The following is a 19,305-nucleotide window of genomic DNA, read 5'->3' as shown; positions in this document are numbered from 1 at the left end:
AATTCATTCACTACTTCCCATGGGCAGGCAGGTGTTCAGCCATCCCCAGGAAAGCAGGGCTCCCTCATGCGTAACGGTTACTTGGGAAGACAAATGCCACCACTCCAAACGTCCCCCCCTTCCTTCTTCTTCCCCCAGCTTTATATACTGAGCATGACGTCACATGGAATGGAATATCCCGTTGGCCAGTTTGGGTCAGCTGTCCTGGCTGTGCCCCCTCCCAGCTTCTTGTGCACCTCCAGCCTTCTCAGTCAGTAGAGCATGGGAAGCTGGAAAGTCCTTGACTAGTGTAAGCACTACTCAGCAACAACTAAAACATCGGTGTGTTATCAACATTGTTCTCACCCTAAATCTAAAACACAGCACTGTACCAGCTACTAGGAAGGAAATTAACTCTATCCCTGCCGAAACCAGGACAGATGTACAAATTCATTGTGCACTAAAAGCACACTGAGCGATTGTTCTTCAATAAGAGCTTTCATGTCAAAGTGGCTTCAGGTTCATTGCTTGTTAAAAGAATAAGCTGTATTATGTGCCTTAGGTTTTCCGGGTGTCCTGGCTGACATGGTCTGAGACTTAAACAGAAGTGTCTCAAGAGTAATACCATGTGTTTTCTCTCCTCCAGAATCAGTATTAAAATTTAAAGTACTGTGTAACAAGGTCCCCAACCAAAACACTTTTAAGGTAGGGGATTTTGATGTTAATAACATATATGCTGAAGGCTGCATTTAAATATGTAAAGAGGTCTCATCAGCATAACTAGGCAATAAACACTCCTTAAATGAACAGTGGAGATGGTAAGAGACAGAGTAAGACAGTCTTGTCGAATATGTGAAGTAGAGGTATTACGTTCAGACTGTGATTCAAATCAGATCATGACAGTATTACTTTACTTCATAACTTGAGTGACTAAAAGAAAGCTATATTCTGGATCCAACAATGCACATTAGCACCTGCTAACATTCTGCCACTTTTCACTTTCTCTGCAGTCGTTTTTATACTTAGCTTGGTACACAACTATGTCTATCCTTGGGCACTACAACAACTTCTTCTTTGCTGCTCATCTGCTGGATATTGCTATGGGTTTCAAGACGTTGCGAACCATTTTGTCTTCAGTCACTCACAATGGCAAACAGGTTAGTGCTACAGGCAAAGGTTTGAAAATGAATGCGTTTTGTAACAGTACTGGAAAAAATCTTGTGGTACCTAGGAAATATTGGAATGCAATCCATTTTCATCATGATTGGATTAAAGAATAGATCCCGTTGTGTCTTCTGCAGCACATTTAATACACGTTAAATCCTATGAAATTATAATAATCTATACCCACAGAGTGCTGATAGCTGAAGTAGTTTTGTACACAATAGAAAAATGCATCATTTTAGAAAAATACAAGAATATTAATCATGACCTAACCAGCTCCTTCTCTATGCTCAGTGATGAACTAATTGGTGACAACTAGTAAGAATTCACAATCTCTCCTTAGCTACAGCAGTAATAATGATCTGGGCACTGGGATTTCAATACTTAGCTAGTAAGAATGTGGTTACAGGTGTGGGCATTCTTCACTGTGGAATATATTTATATGCCACTTTGTCATACAAAAATCAGATTAATCTACTTCCAAAACTAATTGTTGAAACTTATTCAGGGAATCATTCTCTGATCTCTAAAGGCTCTGTGTTCCTAGCTAGCATACCAACAAAAACAAGCTTTTCACTAACACACTCTTTAACTTACATTTAGAAATCTAACAGAACTTCCCCAAAATTTAATTTCAAACATACACATTCCATTCCTTCTCAAATGCAGTAACATATATTCTAAGCCCATTCTTATGCCCTGTTAAGTCTTGTCAAAACATTTTAAACCACATAACATTTTGGAAGAGGAATAAGAATATCCCCTTAGCTTAACTGATATATCCCTTGTGTTTGCTTAATCCTTTCTTTCAGCAGAAATTGACCAATGGAAATTTCTTCCCTTACCAGGAAACGTTTCTAAAATAGTACATATGAGAATGTTTTCAGTATCATCACACAAACAAATTAAATCTCTGTTTTTATCCCCTTCATTTTCTTCCAGGATGACCAAAGTCATATTACTTTTAATTTAATGATTGATATATTTTCTTCATGAGATTTTTCTAAATGTAATACTCAAAACTGAGCATAATTGGCAAAACTGTTTCAACTCAAGACCATAGCTTTTAGTATACATTCTTAACAAGTGAAGATTAGTTTTGCTAATCCTGTTGCTTTTCTTGCTAGTAGATACGAACACTTAAAGACAGCTGCAGATTTTTCAATTGAAATGTTCACTTTGGGATCTTACTTACAGATCTGCAGAAAGTGATAAACTGATGATCAGCTCGTTGTTCAATACTCTTACATTTCTTTTAAAAGAGTAATACCAATTGTTGCACTTTTTAAAATATATAGCATTCAGTAACTCCTCTCCAGAGCTGCATCTTCTAATGCCAACTCCAACAAACAATATAATCTAGTCTCATTAACAGCTAAAATTTTTCACCTAAGGATTTTATTTGCTTAAATGCAGGACCTGGAAATTACTTACTCTTTTGTTATCTAAAAAATTTTCTATCCATTTTATCAATGTCTTTGCTAACCAGCTTCGGAACAGAAAGTAGACTATGATAAGTCATAATAAGTCCCAGCTGAAATTATTTATCAAACTAACTAAAGGGGTTTATTTTTTATCATTTAACTTTCACTGTACATCCAGTTTTTCAAGTTACTAGAATTTAATTTTTAAATTAAAGAGTGGAAACATTGCTTCAGTGATATATAGTTTGTATGCATATAGCTCAGAAAGATGGAAACAACTTCAGTTTCTTGATACTGTTTTTCCTTTTGATTTTCACGTGAAATAAAAGTAAAGCAGGGTAAAGTAACACCTCTACGCTGATCCAAGCAATAGGGAGACCTCAAAGCTATCATAATGGCTATCTTTAGTTTTCCTATTGGGAAAGGTACAACATGATATATTTTCAATACTTAAGGCAATACACTGAGCTAGCATACCTCTTCTGACAGAATGAAACTGAAACCTACTTTCATGTCATGTCTCCATACACAGCTTGTTCTTACTGTAGGACTCCTCGCTGTAGTAGTTTATCTCTACACTGTTGTGGCATTCAACTTCTTCCGCAAATTCTACAACAAAAGTGAAGACGAAGATGAACCAGACATGAAATGTGATGACATGATGACGGTAACTAAAACATCACTAGCATGCTTCAAATTTTATCCCAATTTTTTCAAATGGATACTTAAGATAAAATGATAAGCAAGGAGGAATGTTTTTGTTGTTAAATCCATGGGTCTCTTCTTGCTATATGTCATTTTGAAAATGTGAATGGTCTTGAAATTCCCTCTGCATTCTCTAGTGGTCTAAACTCAATAGTAGATAGCTGGCACTCACCAATATAGGAAGATATTCTGGATTTTTCTCCTAAATACTGTGGTATATGATTTGCTGCAGCTCTTTTACGTGTGAAGATGGCAAACCCTTAAAGTATATGGAAGAAATTTCATGACAAACTGGTCAGCCCTGCAAAAGGAAGCTATGTTGTCACAGCACAAACCAACCCAATTTGTTCCCAATGCTTGCAAGTGTGCAAGCTCTTCCTATCCTTATTTAGGTTATATGAAATATACAATGTTATTAGCACTATTTATAAAAGCCGGCTCCAAACTGCTTGCAATTAGTAATTTAGTCATGAAGTAAGAAGTTAAGGGTGAGTAGAGAAGGGGGAAATTAAAACTTATTATGGGTGGCAATCTAATGCTACTAATTTCCCTTCTGATTTCCACCTGTTGCCACAGAATGTTATTTATGTCATATTAAAAGATACTCTACAGATACATATTATGGTATGAAGAGGATTTGATTTTCTTACTGTATACAGAAAACAGCTCAAATTCAGGTATTAAAAATGTAATGTTCTGAGTTTGTGGCCAGCTCATTTCTTCTATGGAATAGTCACTCTGCCCTGTTATACCAAAGACAGAATAACACACCTCAGAACAGAGGTGTGTCATAGACTTCACAAAATGATCTTCCCCATTCTTGAACTTTCTTTCAAACACTTACTGCAAGTCAGATGTGCAAATGATAGAAATTATGAAAACTGCCCAAGCAGTATTATTTAACTGGTCCCTCTGCGAGCTGGATACAATAGTCTGGTCATAAAATAGATATAGGAGTAATTGGAATAATGAAACTATATTACATTTTAAACCACTCTACCAAGTGAGGTAAATCAATTCCAAGTTACATTTTTGAGTCTGATTAAACTAGTACCAGCATCTTACGTCAACAGTAAAGTTGCATTATAAAAATGGATCTATAGTTCTGTTTAGTGTTTGCTTATGAAAGACCAGATTTGTCAGGTTTTATGCTGATTATTTTACACCAGCATTGCTGTCTAATGTGACTTCAGAACACTGGCTGGGCTTAGAGATTTCTATTGTTTTTAACCCACATCGTGTGACTGAAGATGGTTTACAAGATTCTGTAGCTGATTCATACAGGAACATCAGTAGCGTATCACTCCAGCAGAAGATTCCATTCTAATATACTTACATAGCTTAAATATTCAGATTTTAAAAGATTTTTCCATGAAGATATGACACACAGCAACGTTTTTGTAAAGTGATTTCTTCTGCATCAAACTGAACACCGTTTCCCAGATCATAAATAATTTACAATATACTAAACCAGACGTCTACTATTGCAAAATGAAATTATCCAGAAACCACCTAAACACAGACAGATCTACCTGTTGTGAATATGTCACTATTGATTTTATGGCAATATTTGCCAACATTTCTAAACTCCATTACAAGACTTTAAAAGATCTCCTCTGCTTACTCAGAGCAAGCTAGAATCTTAGGAATTAATACAAGGGGTAGAATATAGTTGAATACAGTAACAAATACAAGAACTATGCCCCCCACATGGTCTTAGTCTGTGAGTAAGACCTAGGGAGTGAGGAGAGGGTAACAGCCAATGCTGACTCCCCCTCTTAGTAAGTGTACTTGAAGATGTAATCACAATAGTTAAGACAATAACAGGTTTTTGGTGCAGAGTGTGTGATACATGAGGAATGATATTATGTGTTCTTTGTTACTATAACTTGTGAAGAGAATTAGCAGAGCAGAATAATTTTAAAAAAAAGAAAAAAACCCAATCATTCATGGTAAATAGATCTGTAATTTTCCACTCTCTTTTTTAGTGTTACCTGTTCCACATGTATGTGGGTGTAAGAGCTGGTGGTGGCATTGGAGATGAAATTGAGGATCCTGCTGGAGACCCTTATGAAATGTATCGAATTGTGTTTGACATCACATTTTTCTTCTTTGTCATTGTTATCCTACTGGCCATTATTCAAGGTACCATCACTTACCTTAGATACAGACTGTTAGAATTTAGTTTACTTAAGTTCTGCAATGTATTTAAACCATATTTGTGTTTGAGGTAAATTTAGCAGTATTGCTATAAAGACTTACTTCTGAGCCGATACAATCATCAATTCTGAAAGTAATAATTTTATATGCAATTCATAAATAATGCATTGTCCCAATACTACACAAAAACAAAGCACAAGAAACATAACTTACCTGCGTTACAGTGTTTATGAACACCTTGACAACTATCCAGCTGTGACGCAGCTTGTGCAGGACCACTGTTCTTCCTATAATAACCATTTAAACTTGGAGAGCCTTCCTGTAGACACTCTTCACACCTTTAGTTTGGAACCACCACAGCTGGCTGGGGAATGGAGACCTTCCCCTTGGAAAGGGGAAATGACATGGAGAAAGTCACCATGGCCACATACCCATTTCCTCCCTTCTTTAGAGGATGATTTGCAGTTTTAATTGGTTTGCAGTTGTGGTTTACAGAGAACGAGACCTCTCTTCAATGACTGTCAGTATTCAACACTCATTGTATAAACTGACCCAAGGCTGTTAGGAAAAAACACCGGTTTATAGCAATGTGGTGGCAAAGAACAAACGTAATACATCTATCCTGAGAAAAAGTTATGAATGTCATAGTCCCCAAAATGATCCAACTTTATTCTTAATATGTTGGAAGTGGAGGAATAATGCTTCAAATATGAAGCAGTATCACACACTGGCTGGGGGGCCTGTGAGAGCTAAGTTGTCGTTGTTGTTGAACAAAAGTTGGGATATACAAGGGTTCCATGAGAAGGAGAATGAAAATTAAATTCTTTCATGGGAACAAAAGATATGAGATTATGGAAGCTTAAATTGACCAAAATATAAGTACAGAAAAGGCTGTCCACTCTCAAGATTGTACTTCTATGTAAGAGAAATTCTTACTGCTAGGAGTGCAGTGTAAACAAATGTTAGATGTGTGGAAATCAACAGATTGTAACTTGAATTGTTCAGCCTAGACATAAGTACGCTGAACTCTAAAGACAGCGGAGGATGTCTGACAGACATTGCTTGTCATTCAGACATGAATATTGCTAAGTACTGAAGTGTTGCTACTTTTCCATTTGAAATAGGTCTGATTATTGATGCTTTTGGTGAATTAAGAGACCAGCAAGAACAAGTGAGAGAAGATATGGAGGTATGAGTAAGCACACTACATTTTTCATTACTCTTGTTCATCTAGATTGTTACCAGTTAAGGTAGTGTCTTTGAGCTAAAATTCATTTGTAACCACAACTTGTGTTTCCAGACCAAGTGTTTTATTTGTGGAATCGGCAATGACTATTTTGACACAACCCCACATGGCTTTGAAACACATACTTTGCAAGAACACAACTTGGCAAACTATCTGTAAGTATATTTTACTACTGGAATTACGATGAAGAACCTTTCAGCTCCAGAGTAATTTAGGTGCACGCATTGCTGACAATCCTAAGACAGAATTCTGTAGAACTGAGGAATATCTCCATTCCTTTCTGGTCTCTCCTCCTCTACTCCACACTGCTGGCTATCTTTAAAGTGCTTACCTTACACATGAGCTACCTTAGTGGAATGAGACCTGAAGGCGCACCAACTCCTTATTCCTCTGGAAGGAAACCCAGATATGTGGAATGATAGGGAACAACAGTTGAATAAGTTGCTTTAGTTTGGAAGTTTTGATTGTGACTTCTGCGGGTTTGGTAACATTGATGAGACCCATTGAAAATTAGCCTCAATTTGACAAAAAGAAAACACAAACATCAAAACAAACAAATGAACAAAAAAAGGGCATTTCTAGAAGATTCCTGAAAGATAAGCTACAAAAAATAATGTACGAGTCTGATGCTATAGTTCTTTAGTGATAGTGCAGCTTTCCGAAACCTCGAAGCAATCAGGAGTTGTATGTGTTTAGACTATTGCCCAGACTCCCAAGACAGTGATCTTTACTTTCATTAGTAAATACAGAGCAGATCAAAGAGGATATTTAAAAAGTTAATTTGGTGGCATTAGTTACTCATACAACAATGATAATTATATGAACATTGTGCCAGCAGAACCAAAGGAGATGAACTGGTGGTATCTTATAGAAGTCTGGCTTTGGAATACTGCATCTGAACTTCTTAAATTAAAAAAAAAAAAAAAAAAAAAAAAGGGGGAGGGGAAGGGAGTGGAGGCTGCATTATTCCTTGCATAGCAACTGACACTGCAAAATCAATGCACGTTACTTTTGTGAGGCAAATTCCCATTAACATCCATACTTTTACCAGTCTACAACCTCCCAGCTTTTCTTACTATATTGAATTGCTTAATTGGTACATGGGAACCTGTAATTCACAGTAAATTAAAAATGGCCATTTCCTTAATATGAGAATATATAGCGAACAATCTTTCTAACCAGGTTGCCCCGTAATTAGACGAATGTTAAAGTCAGTATACATTCCTTTCTTTACAATGAAAGCACATACCAGGTTTAATTCCAAATGCACGGCATCAAAAGTGGCTAACCAAGAGTTGTGTTACATATAAACAGACCATTGTTAGTACAATGTTAGAACAGCCTTCCTAATTCGTTCAAGCGCTTTATGTTTCAGTGAGCACAGGTATCTGAGACAGATAGGCTCAGCTTATAAGCTGTATGGCATGAGTGTTTGGAAATCTTGGTGCAGCTGAGTATTTGCCACACTTCTAACTTCTTGCACAGTAGCCATAGTAACTTCTTCCAAGGTGAGATGTTGGAGCGTGTGTGTACAGGAGTTGGCATATGCCTAATTCAGGCATTTCTCCTAGCATTGAAATGAAGAAAATGCTAAACCACATTTTTCCACTTCTACAGATTTTACACCTGTTAGCACTTCCACAGGAGAAGTGCTGGAGGATAGAAATTTCTCCTTTGACATAAGCACTTTAGATGCCTAGCAATATCATTACTTTGCCAGTTGGCATAATCTCCCTCACATACCCCAGTCTAGGAAAGGTTACGCAGAGATGTTATGTTTTCCGCACTAATACCTGCTTCATGTGCTTGTTTCAGGTTCTTTTTAATGTATCTCATTAACAAGGATGAAACTGAGCATACTGGCCAGGTGAGTAGAAAATGAAACAGGTTTTTTTTTCTTAAGATTCTCTTTCAACGTTTTTATCTTCTCCAGCCTTGTAGCTATGTACCACCAGGTGGAACTGATGTACCACCAAGGAGTGGAGATGATGCCACCCTCCCCAAGAGTCTTCTACAAGTGAAAGAAAAGGAAAGGTTAAAAAAAAGGGAGGGGGTGGGCTGCAGCAGTGTGCTCTACCCAGCACTGAACTCTGTCAGAAGTCAGTTACTAGTAATCTTACTGTCATCTTATCTCTCAAATGAAACCCTGAAATATACTAGCTGTAGTTTATTCCCAAAAGATTAAATAGTTAAGCTACTATATATATAGTCTAAATCCATATATATGTATATATAGATAGGTATATGGATGTGTGTATGTATGTTTAGCGTTGCTAGGCCCTAAATGTAAATAAGTAAGAAAATAAATAGGATTTAATGATCTCTTATCTCAAAATAAGAAGCTGTTATGCAAACACTACCGAAGTACCTTACACTTCAATGTTTTCCAAGCAAACTAAAACACATTTTATATATACAGATTGTGTACAGGTTTACTCTGATATAACTAGACTGATTAATTTACACTTACACAGTTTTTCTAATAGAGCTTAAATTTCAGTAATACTGAATCAAGAGAAGTACAGAATAATACTTTTATAAATGTTCTTGAGTTACAATCTTTGAGTTTCAATGTCTTCACGGTTCTACTCCATGGTAATAGGCACAGTACCTGTTTATTGTTAAAAGTTTATCCAGAGCGCTAACTGCAAGGTGTCTGTTAAAATAAATGCTCTATCATTTTCAGGAGTCATTTGTGTGGAAGATGTACCAAGAAAGATGTTGGGATTTTTTCCCAGCAGGGGACTGCTTCCGGAAACAGTATGAGGATCAACTTGGCTGATATCACAAAATAAATTAATTTATTCATGAACTGTTAAGATCCAGTATACAAAAAACCTTTTCTTTTCATGGTGTAACTTCATAGCTTGTATTTGCTTTAAATGTCTTTAAACTTCAAGACATACATAAAATTTGACACTATTTCATAGGCTTTTTGTACCTACCACATATGAAACAGGTCTTTTGTTGGAATTTTAATTAGAAAAGAGAAAACTATGCCAGATAAACTTAAGCCTTCCGGTTCAAACACGGTCTGAAATGATAACAACTTTTTAACCACATCATTAACCTAGTGTTTGGCAGTACAGCTGAAAGGGCTAAAAGGTGTCTTAATTGCACAACATTTGACATTTAAGAACTTGAACATCAGAGGCCATGCCTCAGAAAAAATATTTTAACTAACTGCTGTCCAGTTTTTCCGCCCAGTATGTGCTAGTGAATGTATTAAGATACAGCTTGAAAAGCTTTAAGCAGTTAAAAAGAAAACATTTTCAAACACTTCGTCAACCTTGAAACATTAAGTGCCTTAAAACCTCTGTAGACATAGCTATGCAAACTTTTTATTTGTTAGTGTTCTAGATGAACAGATCCATTAACTGTATTGCTTTTCTGTCTTTCTGTATGAAATTGCACTTGAAGTTTGTTTATATACTACCTTCAATAACAGCTTATTAGATGCTGCTGTTAAAAGACATACACTGTATCAAAATGAATACAATTTAAATCTTAGGCCAAAATAAAACAACGCTCTATGGTCACCTGCAAGTAGAAGCTGCTAGGATTATGCGGTTTTTTTTCTTCTAATAAAAAGTGCCCACTGCAATAAAGTATTATAAACCAAATATTACCTTTGCTGTCTTCTTTCTCATTTTTCTACAATATGGAGATGTGGCGTGAGGGTGGTGACTAAAAACACATGTATTCATTGTTCATTCATAGCTTTATTGTAAGGACTGCACAGAGCAAGTACAAGCTGAAATAACTTCTCTTAGTGTGCTGTCGCCTGCATCTTTAGCAAAGGCAATGCTAATTTCATCACAAATTTTAGACCTTTCTAAGAATATTAGTCTTAGACAATTTTCAATCACATCTAAGTGAATTTTGGTTGCACAGAATTTTAGGTGCCAGCAAAGAAAACCAGGCATTTGGCATACTGCACAAAGTGAAACAGATAAAGAAGTAACAAGGAGATAAAGGAAGATTCAACTTTCTACTTAATGTTTACTATATTCAATTAATCACATAAGAAAATTTGAGCTTCAGGAAATCATGCTGTCCAGCCAATCTTCAAGCTCTTCCTCAGTAACATTTTTAGATGTACTTTGCTGTTGCGGTGATGCTGTACTCTTCTCTTCAGGCATATCTAGTTTTAAAGGGTCTAGAAAAGTGAAAAGAACAGACTTGAAAATCTGGAAAGAATTCCATACCAGCTCCTTGTCCCAGATCATTTTGTTTTTTAATACACAACTGACTCAATTTAAACACAATCTCTCTTTCTTGAAGAATAGCGAGTCATATTCCAAAAATAGTAGCAACAATAAAAAAAAAGAAAAGGGCAGCTTAATAGGCTCAACCAGAGCAATGTGGCTTCCATCTGATTCAAAGGGGGCAAGGCCTGGTCTGCAGCAGACGTAAGTGATCCCCCTACTGAGATCTGTTCAAATCCTGTCCAAGGCAGAGTTTACTTTAATGTAGGAACGGAGCAGGAGGCCCCAACAGCAGATGGCCCTGCATGATTATTACAGCATGATATGATTCCATATTCTGATGGCATTGTTTTCTTAAGGGATTTACACTTTGCTTTGGAGTGGAAAGCATGACATACCACTGCAATGAAAGAGCATTTCAAGATTGTCTTCAGTAACAAGGCTTGCTGTACTGGTTGAACATGTAAGATGTCACCACATCTTGAACTTAATTTTTAAGACAGCGAGAAAATCATTCACAAAAAATCAGAGATGCTAAAAATTCTTTTCCAGCATTGTGGACTGGGGAGGAGAAGCAAACCACCTCCATCGAAACTAACAAACAGTAGTATAACTTCTAGGAATGCAAACAAAAGGAACGGTTTGCCAATTTTTCTGAAATATGAAAATTTTTGTATATATTTTGTTTCCATCCTCAACTTAATTTTGTAAAATCAACGCTGGTAAAGTGTGAAAATATCATTTATAACAAACCACCAGAAATAGCTGTCAATTCTTCTGTATACTACTAGCACACTGAACCAAGGGCTGATAATGCTATGTAAAAACTTTATTTTATCTTCCTCTCACTAAAATTCTCTAGCAGTCCATTAATTTTTTTCTTTAATTTACAGTTTTGCTGAATCATAAGACCAATGCTGTTCTGCAGAAGAATTTCTCTTAATGCTTAAAATGAACTGACAATGGTGAAACTTTAGTTCAGTGGGGAGTTAAAATTGAAAAGGAACAAATGGGTCAGAACATAGCCCCAGATAAATGAAATGCAGTATGACAGAGATGATGACAGCAGTACTGTTGACTGCCTAATCAAGAGTTCAAAAACGTCATCAAAACCGAGAGCAATGGAAATTAAATAAGGGCATGCTGGGGAGAAGAGAAATCTTACCGGTTTCCTTACAATCCATTTTCAAATCTTTCTCAGTTGATATGTTGTAGGGTAATGAACCTGACACAGGCCTGTTTTCTGTATCAAGGGGAGCATCTAGATTTAGGAGAAGATCTAGTTCTTCATCCAAATGGTCAGTCTCTTGCTTTGATTGTGGTTGGGCTCTCTGAAATGGTTCTGCTGTACTTGCCCCAGGACCATTTTTACTTCCAGGCTCTGATGGAGCAACAGAATCACCAGTGGGATGGGAGACCAACACTGTTTCACTTTGAGCCAGAGTCTGTCGGAACAAAAGCTCTCTCCTCTTGCCATCTTCAATAATTTTAGATTTCATCTGTGGGAGCTCTACAGGTGTTGATGCCTAAGAGTACAAGAAAGGACTTTAGTCTTTCTAATGATTAACTCCATTTTTACTATTTTATCTAATTTGGATTGTAATTCATGCTTCCTACATTTGATCACTTAAGAAGGTACAATGAATTTCAGCAGAAATGAATTCAGAAGTAAACTAAAAGTTATCGTGATGGTACTTTTACAGAAGCAACTACAAAATACACTCCTTTTACCCCTCATTACAGAATATGAGATTGTATGCTAAATCAGCAAGTTCCATTGTTTCACAAACACTTCCCGGAGAGTTACTTTTCTTTAATTCTTCTGTAATGAAACCCCACCAATACTCTGAATTTTGGAATGAGCGAAGTCAGAATTTGGCTAGAAACATTATCCCATGTTAGGCCTTCCCTCCAAAATTCCAGTCTTGAAAGCAAACCATACTACAGGTCGCTGAAAATCATTTAGCAAAAGTTATAGTATATAGCTGTATGTTTTGAAAAATGAAACCAAATTACAAAACATTATCAAAGAGTGAAACAAGAAATGGCAACTCATTATTTCACCATGGAACACAGATTCTGCTTTTATCAGGATGCCCTGGTGTTAATAACACTGCAGCATATCTGATGACCACACCACTGGTCAGAATGACAGGACAAAGATTAAATGTCTTTATAACCCTGGTAAAAGTTAAAGACTGTGACTAGAACTCTTAAAAAGAAAATTGTATTTAAAAGTAACATTTGCAGATTCCCTTAGACATCACATCTGCAGACATATTTGAGCTCCCTAAAGAAAGGGCATAGTTCTGCAGTCACAGAAGCACTTCATGCAACTCCAAACAGAAGTAAAATTTCTTCTGTAAGGGTCATGTTTCTTTTTCCTTGCTTGAGCAGATGGATTTTTTTTTAAGAATTTTGTTTTTATATTTAAGTCTCATTGGTTCTTTTGCCCTTACATGAATATTTTCTTCTTCACAGCCTGAAGAAACATTTTTTCCTAATATTCGGTTGCTTTTTTTTTTCCCCCACAAGAGCATAAATGCCATTTTCTTCACCTGTTCGATTGACAGTTCTACCTGTTCTAACACAGATGTAAGTTTGATTCATGGAAAAAAAATATATGTTGATATTAGCTATGTAGCAGAGTAAATCACAATTAAAATAATTAACAGGAAAGAATGTGAAAGCACTTTCAAAATTTTGGTGCAAGCTTTTAACAGCTGCTAACAAGAGAAGCAAATACAAAAGCAGTGCGATCATTCCATGTCAAACACTCCGATACCTGGTTTCAAATCTAATGTGCTGCACATCAAAGCATTTTGTTTAAAGCCAACAAAGCATAAAAAGTGCTGATAGACGGGTATCCTGCATTACATGCCATTTGACATGCCAGTCTCAAGAAATGTATTTACTTATAAAATACATTCTACTTATGTTCGAAGACCAAGTTTAAAGTAATCATTCTTGCATAGATTGTTTCACTTCAAATATTTGCATTTTCTTGTGAAAATTCACAGTGTTACCTGCAGAAGTTCAGCAGCTACATTCAACCTCAGATGTAGAGGCAATTCCTGAAGGGCCTGGACCAAGGACTGGCAGTCAACAGAAAGTGCAGATAACTGAAATATAATTCAACACACAGTACGCTTGTATTAAAAAAAAAAAAAGAACTAATAATGACTTTAATCTATTACATTCCCCTGTTCCACACATTCAAGGAATGTGAGGAACAATCTAATGAAACACAGGAATTCGTAGTTCTAAATTACACGTGTACAAAGCAGTTTGGCTAAATTACCATATAAACACCTACAATGCAAATAATCACTTAAAGGTTTAAAAACAAGGTATAAATGGAATGCTCCTTAGGCAATGCCTTGAAAATCCAAAGTAGGAAATAGTTCTGCAAGTTGTCAATGTCATAAGAGGCTTTTCCAACTCAAACATCTTTTAATCTGTGAAGCTTTCTATGCAGAGGGAATTGCCATTCTTTAATGAGTTGCTACTATTTTCTAAGCAATCAAACCATGTAGTTTGTGTGTAGCTCTACTGTTTTTAGTGCCTAAACAACGTGGCCCTTTTTATACTTCCCTGTCTTTTAAAACGTTGTTTCGATGCTTACAAAAGCAACAAACTATAGTTACATACACCTCTAAAATGATATTCAAGATATTCAAGAAAGATACTCTACTGCTGCCTAACTGCTTAAAAGGTGGAACTGTCACTTATTAACGTCTTTCCTTTTCTCTTGACCCCTTTTTTTTTTTGGCTGTAAACTATTAAAAACAAATTTACACAAAACGGACCAGCAATATTTGATGTTGGTCAGTCTACCTGGACTTTGGTAGACTTAAACAGATTTTGAGCTCACAGTACAGCAGAACATTCTGAGCACGTTCACCATCGATGAAAATAATTTGATATCCATCACAAATTTTAAAATCTGACAACAAAATGCTAGTTCAGTCTATACTCTCATTTTCATGGAAGCAGAGAAGCTGCTTCTAAATCCAGCTTAGAGACAAAAATTTGTCCCTCTCAGTATGGTATAGACTAACACAGACATTTAGAAGTCCAAGTACTCATAAATTAGGAGAGAGTGTTTTGTGCCATATCGTAAGAGATTTATCAAAGGAATTCACACTGCTCCCAAAAGCCAGTCAACAGGATGGCTTTTGACACCTGCACACACAGCAAGAATGAACATCAAAGACAGTGTGTGTTCTGATAGCATGTTTACAAAATTAAAATAAATTAAAAAAAGAAACAATGCAGTTGGTTTAACAGGTTCTTGTATCCAAATTCTGCTTCTGGTATCCAGTAATGAGAGTAAAAGGACCAAACAAATATCTGATGGTTAGAATTTTTCTTCTTTACTAACAACTTTATTTTACAATGGATTAGTGATCACTATCAAAGATGATTCACTGCCACAAGAAACCTCAGAAAGTCTTCAACAAGCAATTCTTGTTGCCCAGCAATGAACTAGAACTTCAGAAAACCCAGTTCTTTTGAGAGATACTGAAGATCAAATATGGCTTCTGCACATTTGCAAAGGACAAGGAAATCGTATGAATTTGGTAACATAAAAAATTGTAAAAAGTCACATATCATTGAATAACAATTAAGTGCTTTTGGGAAGGGCTAAGTACACTTGCAAAAAGATTAATGTGAATGAACATTGCAAATGAAGGTGAAAATGGAGACAGGGAAGAGGAGGAAAGGCTGAGGATGAAGGAAAAGAGGAATTTGGAGAAATAACATAATGGAAGAAGGAATTCAGTATCCAAGTAGAGATTTCACTAAAAGTGGTGTTTGAATAAAAAACAAACAAAGGGATCAAAGCAGTATTTAATAAATTATAAACACTTCATGGCACATGTAGTTATTTGTTCAAGAAAATAAGTAGAGGCATACTTTGTTGCTGGAATTGTGATTTTTTACTGAAAAATCCAAATTACTATTAGCTGTTTGATTTTTAAATTGCAGACTGTGTTCTGAAACATTTTTATTGCATTTTATCAGTATACAATAAAGCAAATCCAGATATACTTTTTGTAACAATGAATGATAATATTCTTAATAAACTGAAAATTTGTCATTGTTGATGTCATTGTTACATTTCTAGTCCATATGTGAAACCGATGCTTTGCCATTGCTTTCTACAAATAACAGGGTATGGGAAATATCTCGTCATTCTGCAACTATTTTTATGCCTTTTCTGCTTTATTTTGTTGCATCGTAATCACTTCAGTTCAGTTTACAATTCTCTAATCTTGAACATAACGTATAGACAGACAAAGAACTAGAAACAGGTGAGCTAAGAGGCAAAGGCAAGGAATTTGGCAAAGTGGATCTAGGATGAAAATTAGACCCGGATCCAGCTTTCAGGGAAAAGAAAGATGGGCAAGAAACAAAAAGGAGGTAACAGGCTGAAGACCAGAGACAATGTGAAAAATTAGATAAAGCTATGAAACCATCTGGGCCAGGATTCTGGACTAAAATAAGAGATCAAAGGAAGCGTAATGGTGACTAGTGCAGTAAACGATTTCAAACTGACATAAGAACAATGAAAGACAGGAAACAGTTTGAAACAACAAATTTGGATGGGGCAGGACGAATGACTACAGTTTGGTAGGGACAGAGGCAGAAGAACGTGCCCACCACAGCACACTTCACAATGAGCGAGAGCGTAGGACCAGCTCCAGAACTGTGCAGTCTCCTCACTGGCAGCCAGAAGAATATTTGTGAAATCCACTGGCAACATGCAACTTCACTCTGCTCACAATGGCTTTAGCTATTCAGAAATTCCCTGGAAACATTCCAGGTCAGGTTGGACGGGGCTCTGAGCAACCTGATTTAGTTGAAGATGTCCCTGCCCATGGCAGGGGGGTTGGACTAGATGACCTTTAAAGGTCCCTTCCAACCCAAACTATACTATGATTCTATGATTCTATGAAATTAATGAATGTGTCCAAATCACCTAAATGCTATAATGACAAGTGTATGAGGAAATTATGAAGAAATTAATATTCTGGATACTGACATCCTGCACACTAGGAGTGGGAGGGACTCATAAGAAAAAAAATACACAGTCATTGAAAGACTGTATCCCACTGAACAAACATATGATGGTTTAAACAAATGCTGCACTTGGTTTTATTTCCTCAGTTTAATTTGACTTTGCAACTTTAATGTACCTTTAAATATCACTTCCCAGGGAATAATTATTGTCAATATTTTAAGAAATAAATAGCAAACTTTTAAAATTTGAATACATATGTATGTTTCAAGAAACACTCAAGCACAGTTTTGCTGCAATTCTAAGAAAAGCTTGGAAGCCAAAAGCATTTATCTTACAGTAATTTAGGTGACTTATGTGAGGAAGACAGCTGCAGAGATTAAGACACTTTCCAGTATCCTGATACAGAAAAGAGCAGACTCCTATTGCTTTGCCCCTTTTTATTCCAGCATAAAGAATCCACATACAAATAATCTAAAACCTAGTTGGTCCCATAGTCATTTCACCATTTCACTCTGGTGAAATTTCAACCAGAGGATATGAACTGTTAATTTGAAAGAACTAAAACAAGCTTCATAGTCAAATATATGAATATACTCATATAGGTTTTTGTTATAGTCATTTTACTAAACTATTTTCTCTTGAACACAGCTGAAAAAGGAAGGCTGATTTAATATGTCAGTAAAGCAAAGTGAGAGGCCCTTATTTTCCCTTTATTGGATGGATTTGCTTGTTCTTTTCTTCCAACGTTACTTAAAAACCTAGCCCGCTGCTTTGATCAGTATTCAATAGAAATAAAAAAGGACAAGACCCAAGAGCCTCCAGCATCAGATACAAATTAATAAAGATATACAGAATAAAGAATGCTATTATTGTATTAAACAATTTGTTGCTGAAAGCACAACTGCCTAGGTACTCTGTGCCAGGTGATTATCCACATAAACTCATTTGAATGATAATTCTCTTACCTGCTTATGGCATATGCTTTCTCTATCCCATTCCTTCTCGTCAGCAAATCGGAACTGTGTAAAGGAATCTCCTACAAAAACCAAATAAAAAAATATATTTAAAAAACAAAAACAAACAAACTTTCTCCAAAGTTCCCAACCCTACAGAAGTAAATTCAATCAATAAACGTCACATCTTCAACAAATTTGCATTTAATTTTAATGCTGCTTGCATTCACAGTATTAATCTTCTTTCAGCCAAAGTTCTATAGAAAGATCTTTTAATCTCTTATTTGCAAAACAGTACTGAAAAAGGCGCAACAAATTCAGAACTGAATTAGGAGGTGCTACATGTCATGTCAACAAGCAAGACTTTAATTGAAAAGTCCGATTTGGACAACATACTAGGAACATGTAGAGTATTCACAGAGTGCATTTTTAACGAACAGCTTTGAATGTGCTGTAGATAGACCACCTCTTACCAACATGCAAATCTCTCTTAAAATGGATTATAAGTGTCCTTAAAATCAGTTTGTACAGGCCAAGTAAAGACTTCTTGTTGACTGGTAGCTAAATTCTCCAGACTTTCTCTCCCTTAAACTAGTCCTACTCCAGCACGTCATCAAAAAAAGGCACTGAACCCCAAACTCCAATTCATATGCTTAAGAGACTGAATTAAAAGAAACCTTAAATAGGGCTAATTAAGCTACATATGTAACCTTACTTACAGGATCTTCTAAGCTCCTACCACATTCCTCCAAGACAGTAGGAACTTCCTCTTACTATAGAGGGGCTTGGGCTATTATTTTGTTTTAGATGTGGTATTTCTATTGCAGTACCATGCTGGGTTGCGAAAGACAGTCATATAAATTTATTCACTGAATAAACACACAAGAATTCCAGGAACACAAAAAAATTAGTAAGGTCTGTGATAGAGGAAACACAAATGATTAGGGTTGCAAGATGATGGCCAAAGGTCTAGAGTAACAGAAAGCGAAGATGTTGCTGATGCAGAGTATAGGACATATGCCTTCTTAGACCATGCAGTTCGAGAACAAATAGGTGTTTCAGGAGCTCTATTGGAAAAAAAAACAACTACTGAATTATTGCATGAAGGAGATGAAATTTGATCCCAAGAATTCCAGATCACCTATAATTCACTAGGATTTAGTCCAGTAGTAAGTTGAGAAGCGACAGTTCATTCTTTCCCAACCTCTAATAGAGAATGAATGCGCTGGAGGAAGTTTTCAATGGCATTACCAACAACTGAGCATCTAACTTCCATTTGGCTCTCGATATCCTAACTGCCATTCATAACTTTGACAATTCCTGAATCATGCCCTTAATCCTGCATACAAAATAGAATCGTAGAATCATAGAACAGTTTGGGTTGGAAGGGACCTCTAAAGGTCATCTAGTCCAACCCCCCTGCCATGGGCAGGGACAT

At 36.2% G+C, this 19,305-nt stretch overlaps 2 protein-coding genes across 2 annotated transcripts in view; one reads left to right on the top strand and one right to left on the bottom strand.

The window, feature by feature from the left end:
- Window positions 1–10,300, top strand: part of RYR3 (ryanodine receptor 3) — a 269,121-nt gene extending 258,821 nt beyond the window's left edge. The window contains 7 exon segments of the mRNA XM_009320984.1: window positions 990–1,136; window positions 3,100–3,234; window positions 5,261–5,417; window positions 6,557–6,621; window positions 6,733–6,833; window positions 8,494–8,545; window positions 9,365–10,300. Coding sequence (XP_009319259.1) covers window positions 990–1,136; window positions 3,100–3,234; window positions 5,261–5,417; window positions 6,557–6,621; window positions 6,733–6,833; window positions 8,494–8,545; window positions 9,365–9,460 — 753 coding nt within the window. The 3' untranslated portion in view covers window positions 9,461–10,300.
- Window positions 10,301–10,380: 80 nt separating this feature from the next.
- The window catches only part of AVEN (apoptosis, caspase activation inhibitor), a 111,696-nt gene continuing 102,771 nt past the window's right edge, over window positions 10,381–19,305 (bottom strand). The window contains exons 2-5 of the mRNA XM_009321005.1: window positions 17,880–17,950; window positions 13,913–14,008; window positions 12,052–12,412; window positions 10,381–10,837 (exon numbers count right to left, since the gene is read on the bottom strand). Coding sequence (XP_009319280.1) covers window positions 10,719–10,837; window positions 12,052–12,412; window positions 13,913–14,008; window positions 17,880–17,950 — 647 coding nt within the window. The 3' untranslated portion in view covers window positions 10,381–10,718. The remainder of the gene's footprint in view (window positions 10,838–12,051; window positions 12,413–13,912; window positions 14,009–17,879; window positions 17,951–19,305) is intronic.

The sequence above is a fragment of the Pygoscelis adeliae genome, unplaced genomic scaffold (genome assembly GCF_000699105.1).
Source record: "Pygoscelis adeliae isolate BGI_AS28 unplaced genomic scaffold, ASM69910v1 Scaffold3, whole genome shotgun sequence".
Classification (NCBI taxonomy): Eukaryota; Metazoa; Chordata; class Aves; order Sphenisciformes; family Spheniscidae; genus Pygoscelis; species Pygoscelis adeliae.
Note: the sequence above shows the minus strand (reverse complement) of the source record. Positions and strands in the feature narration are given on the sequence as shown.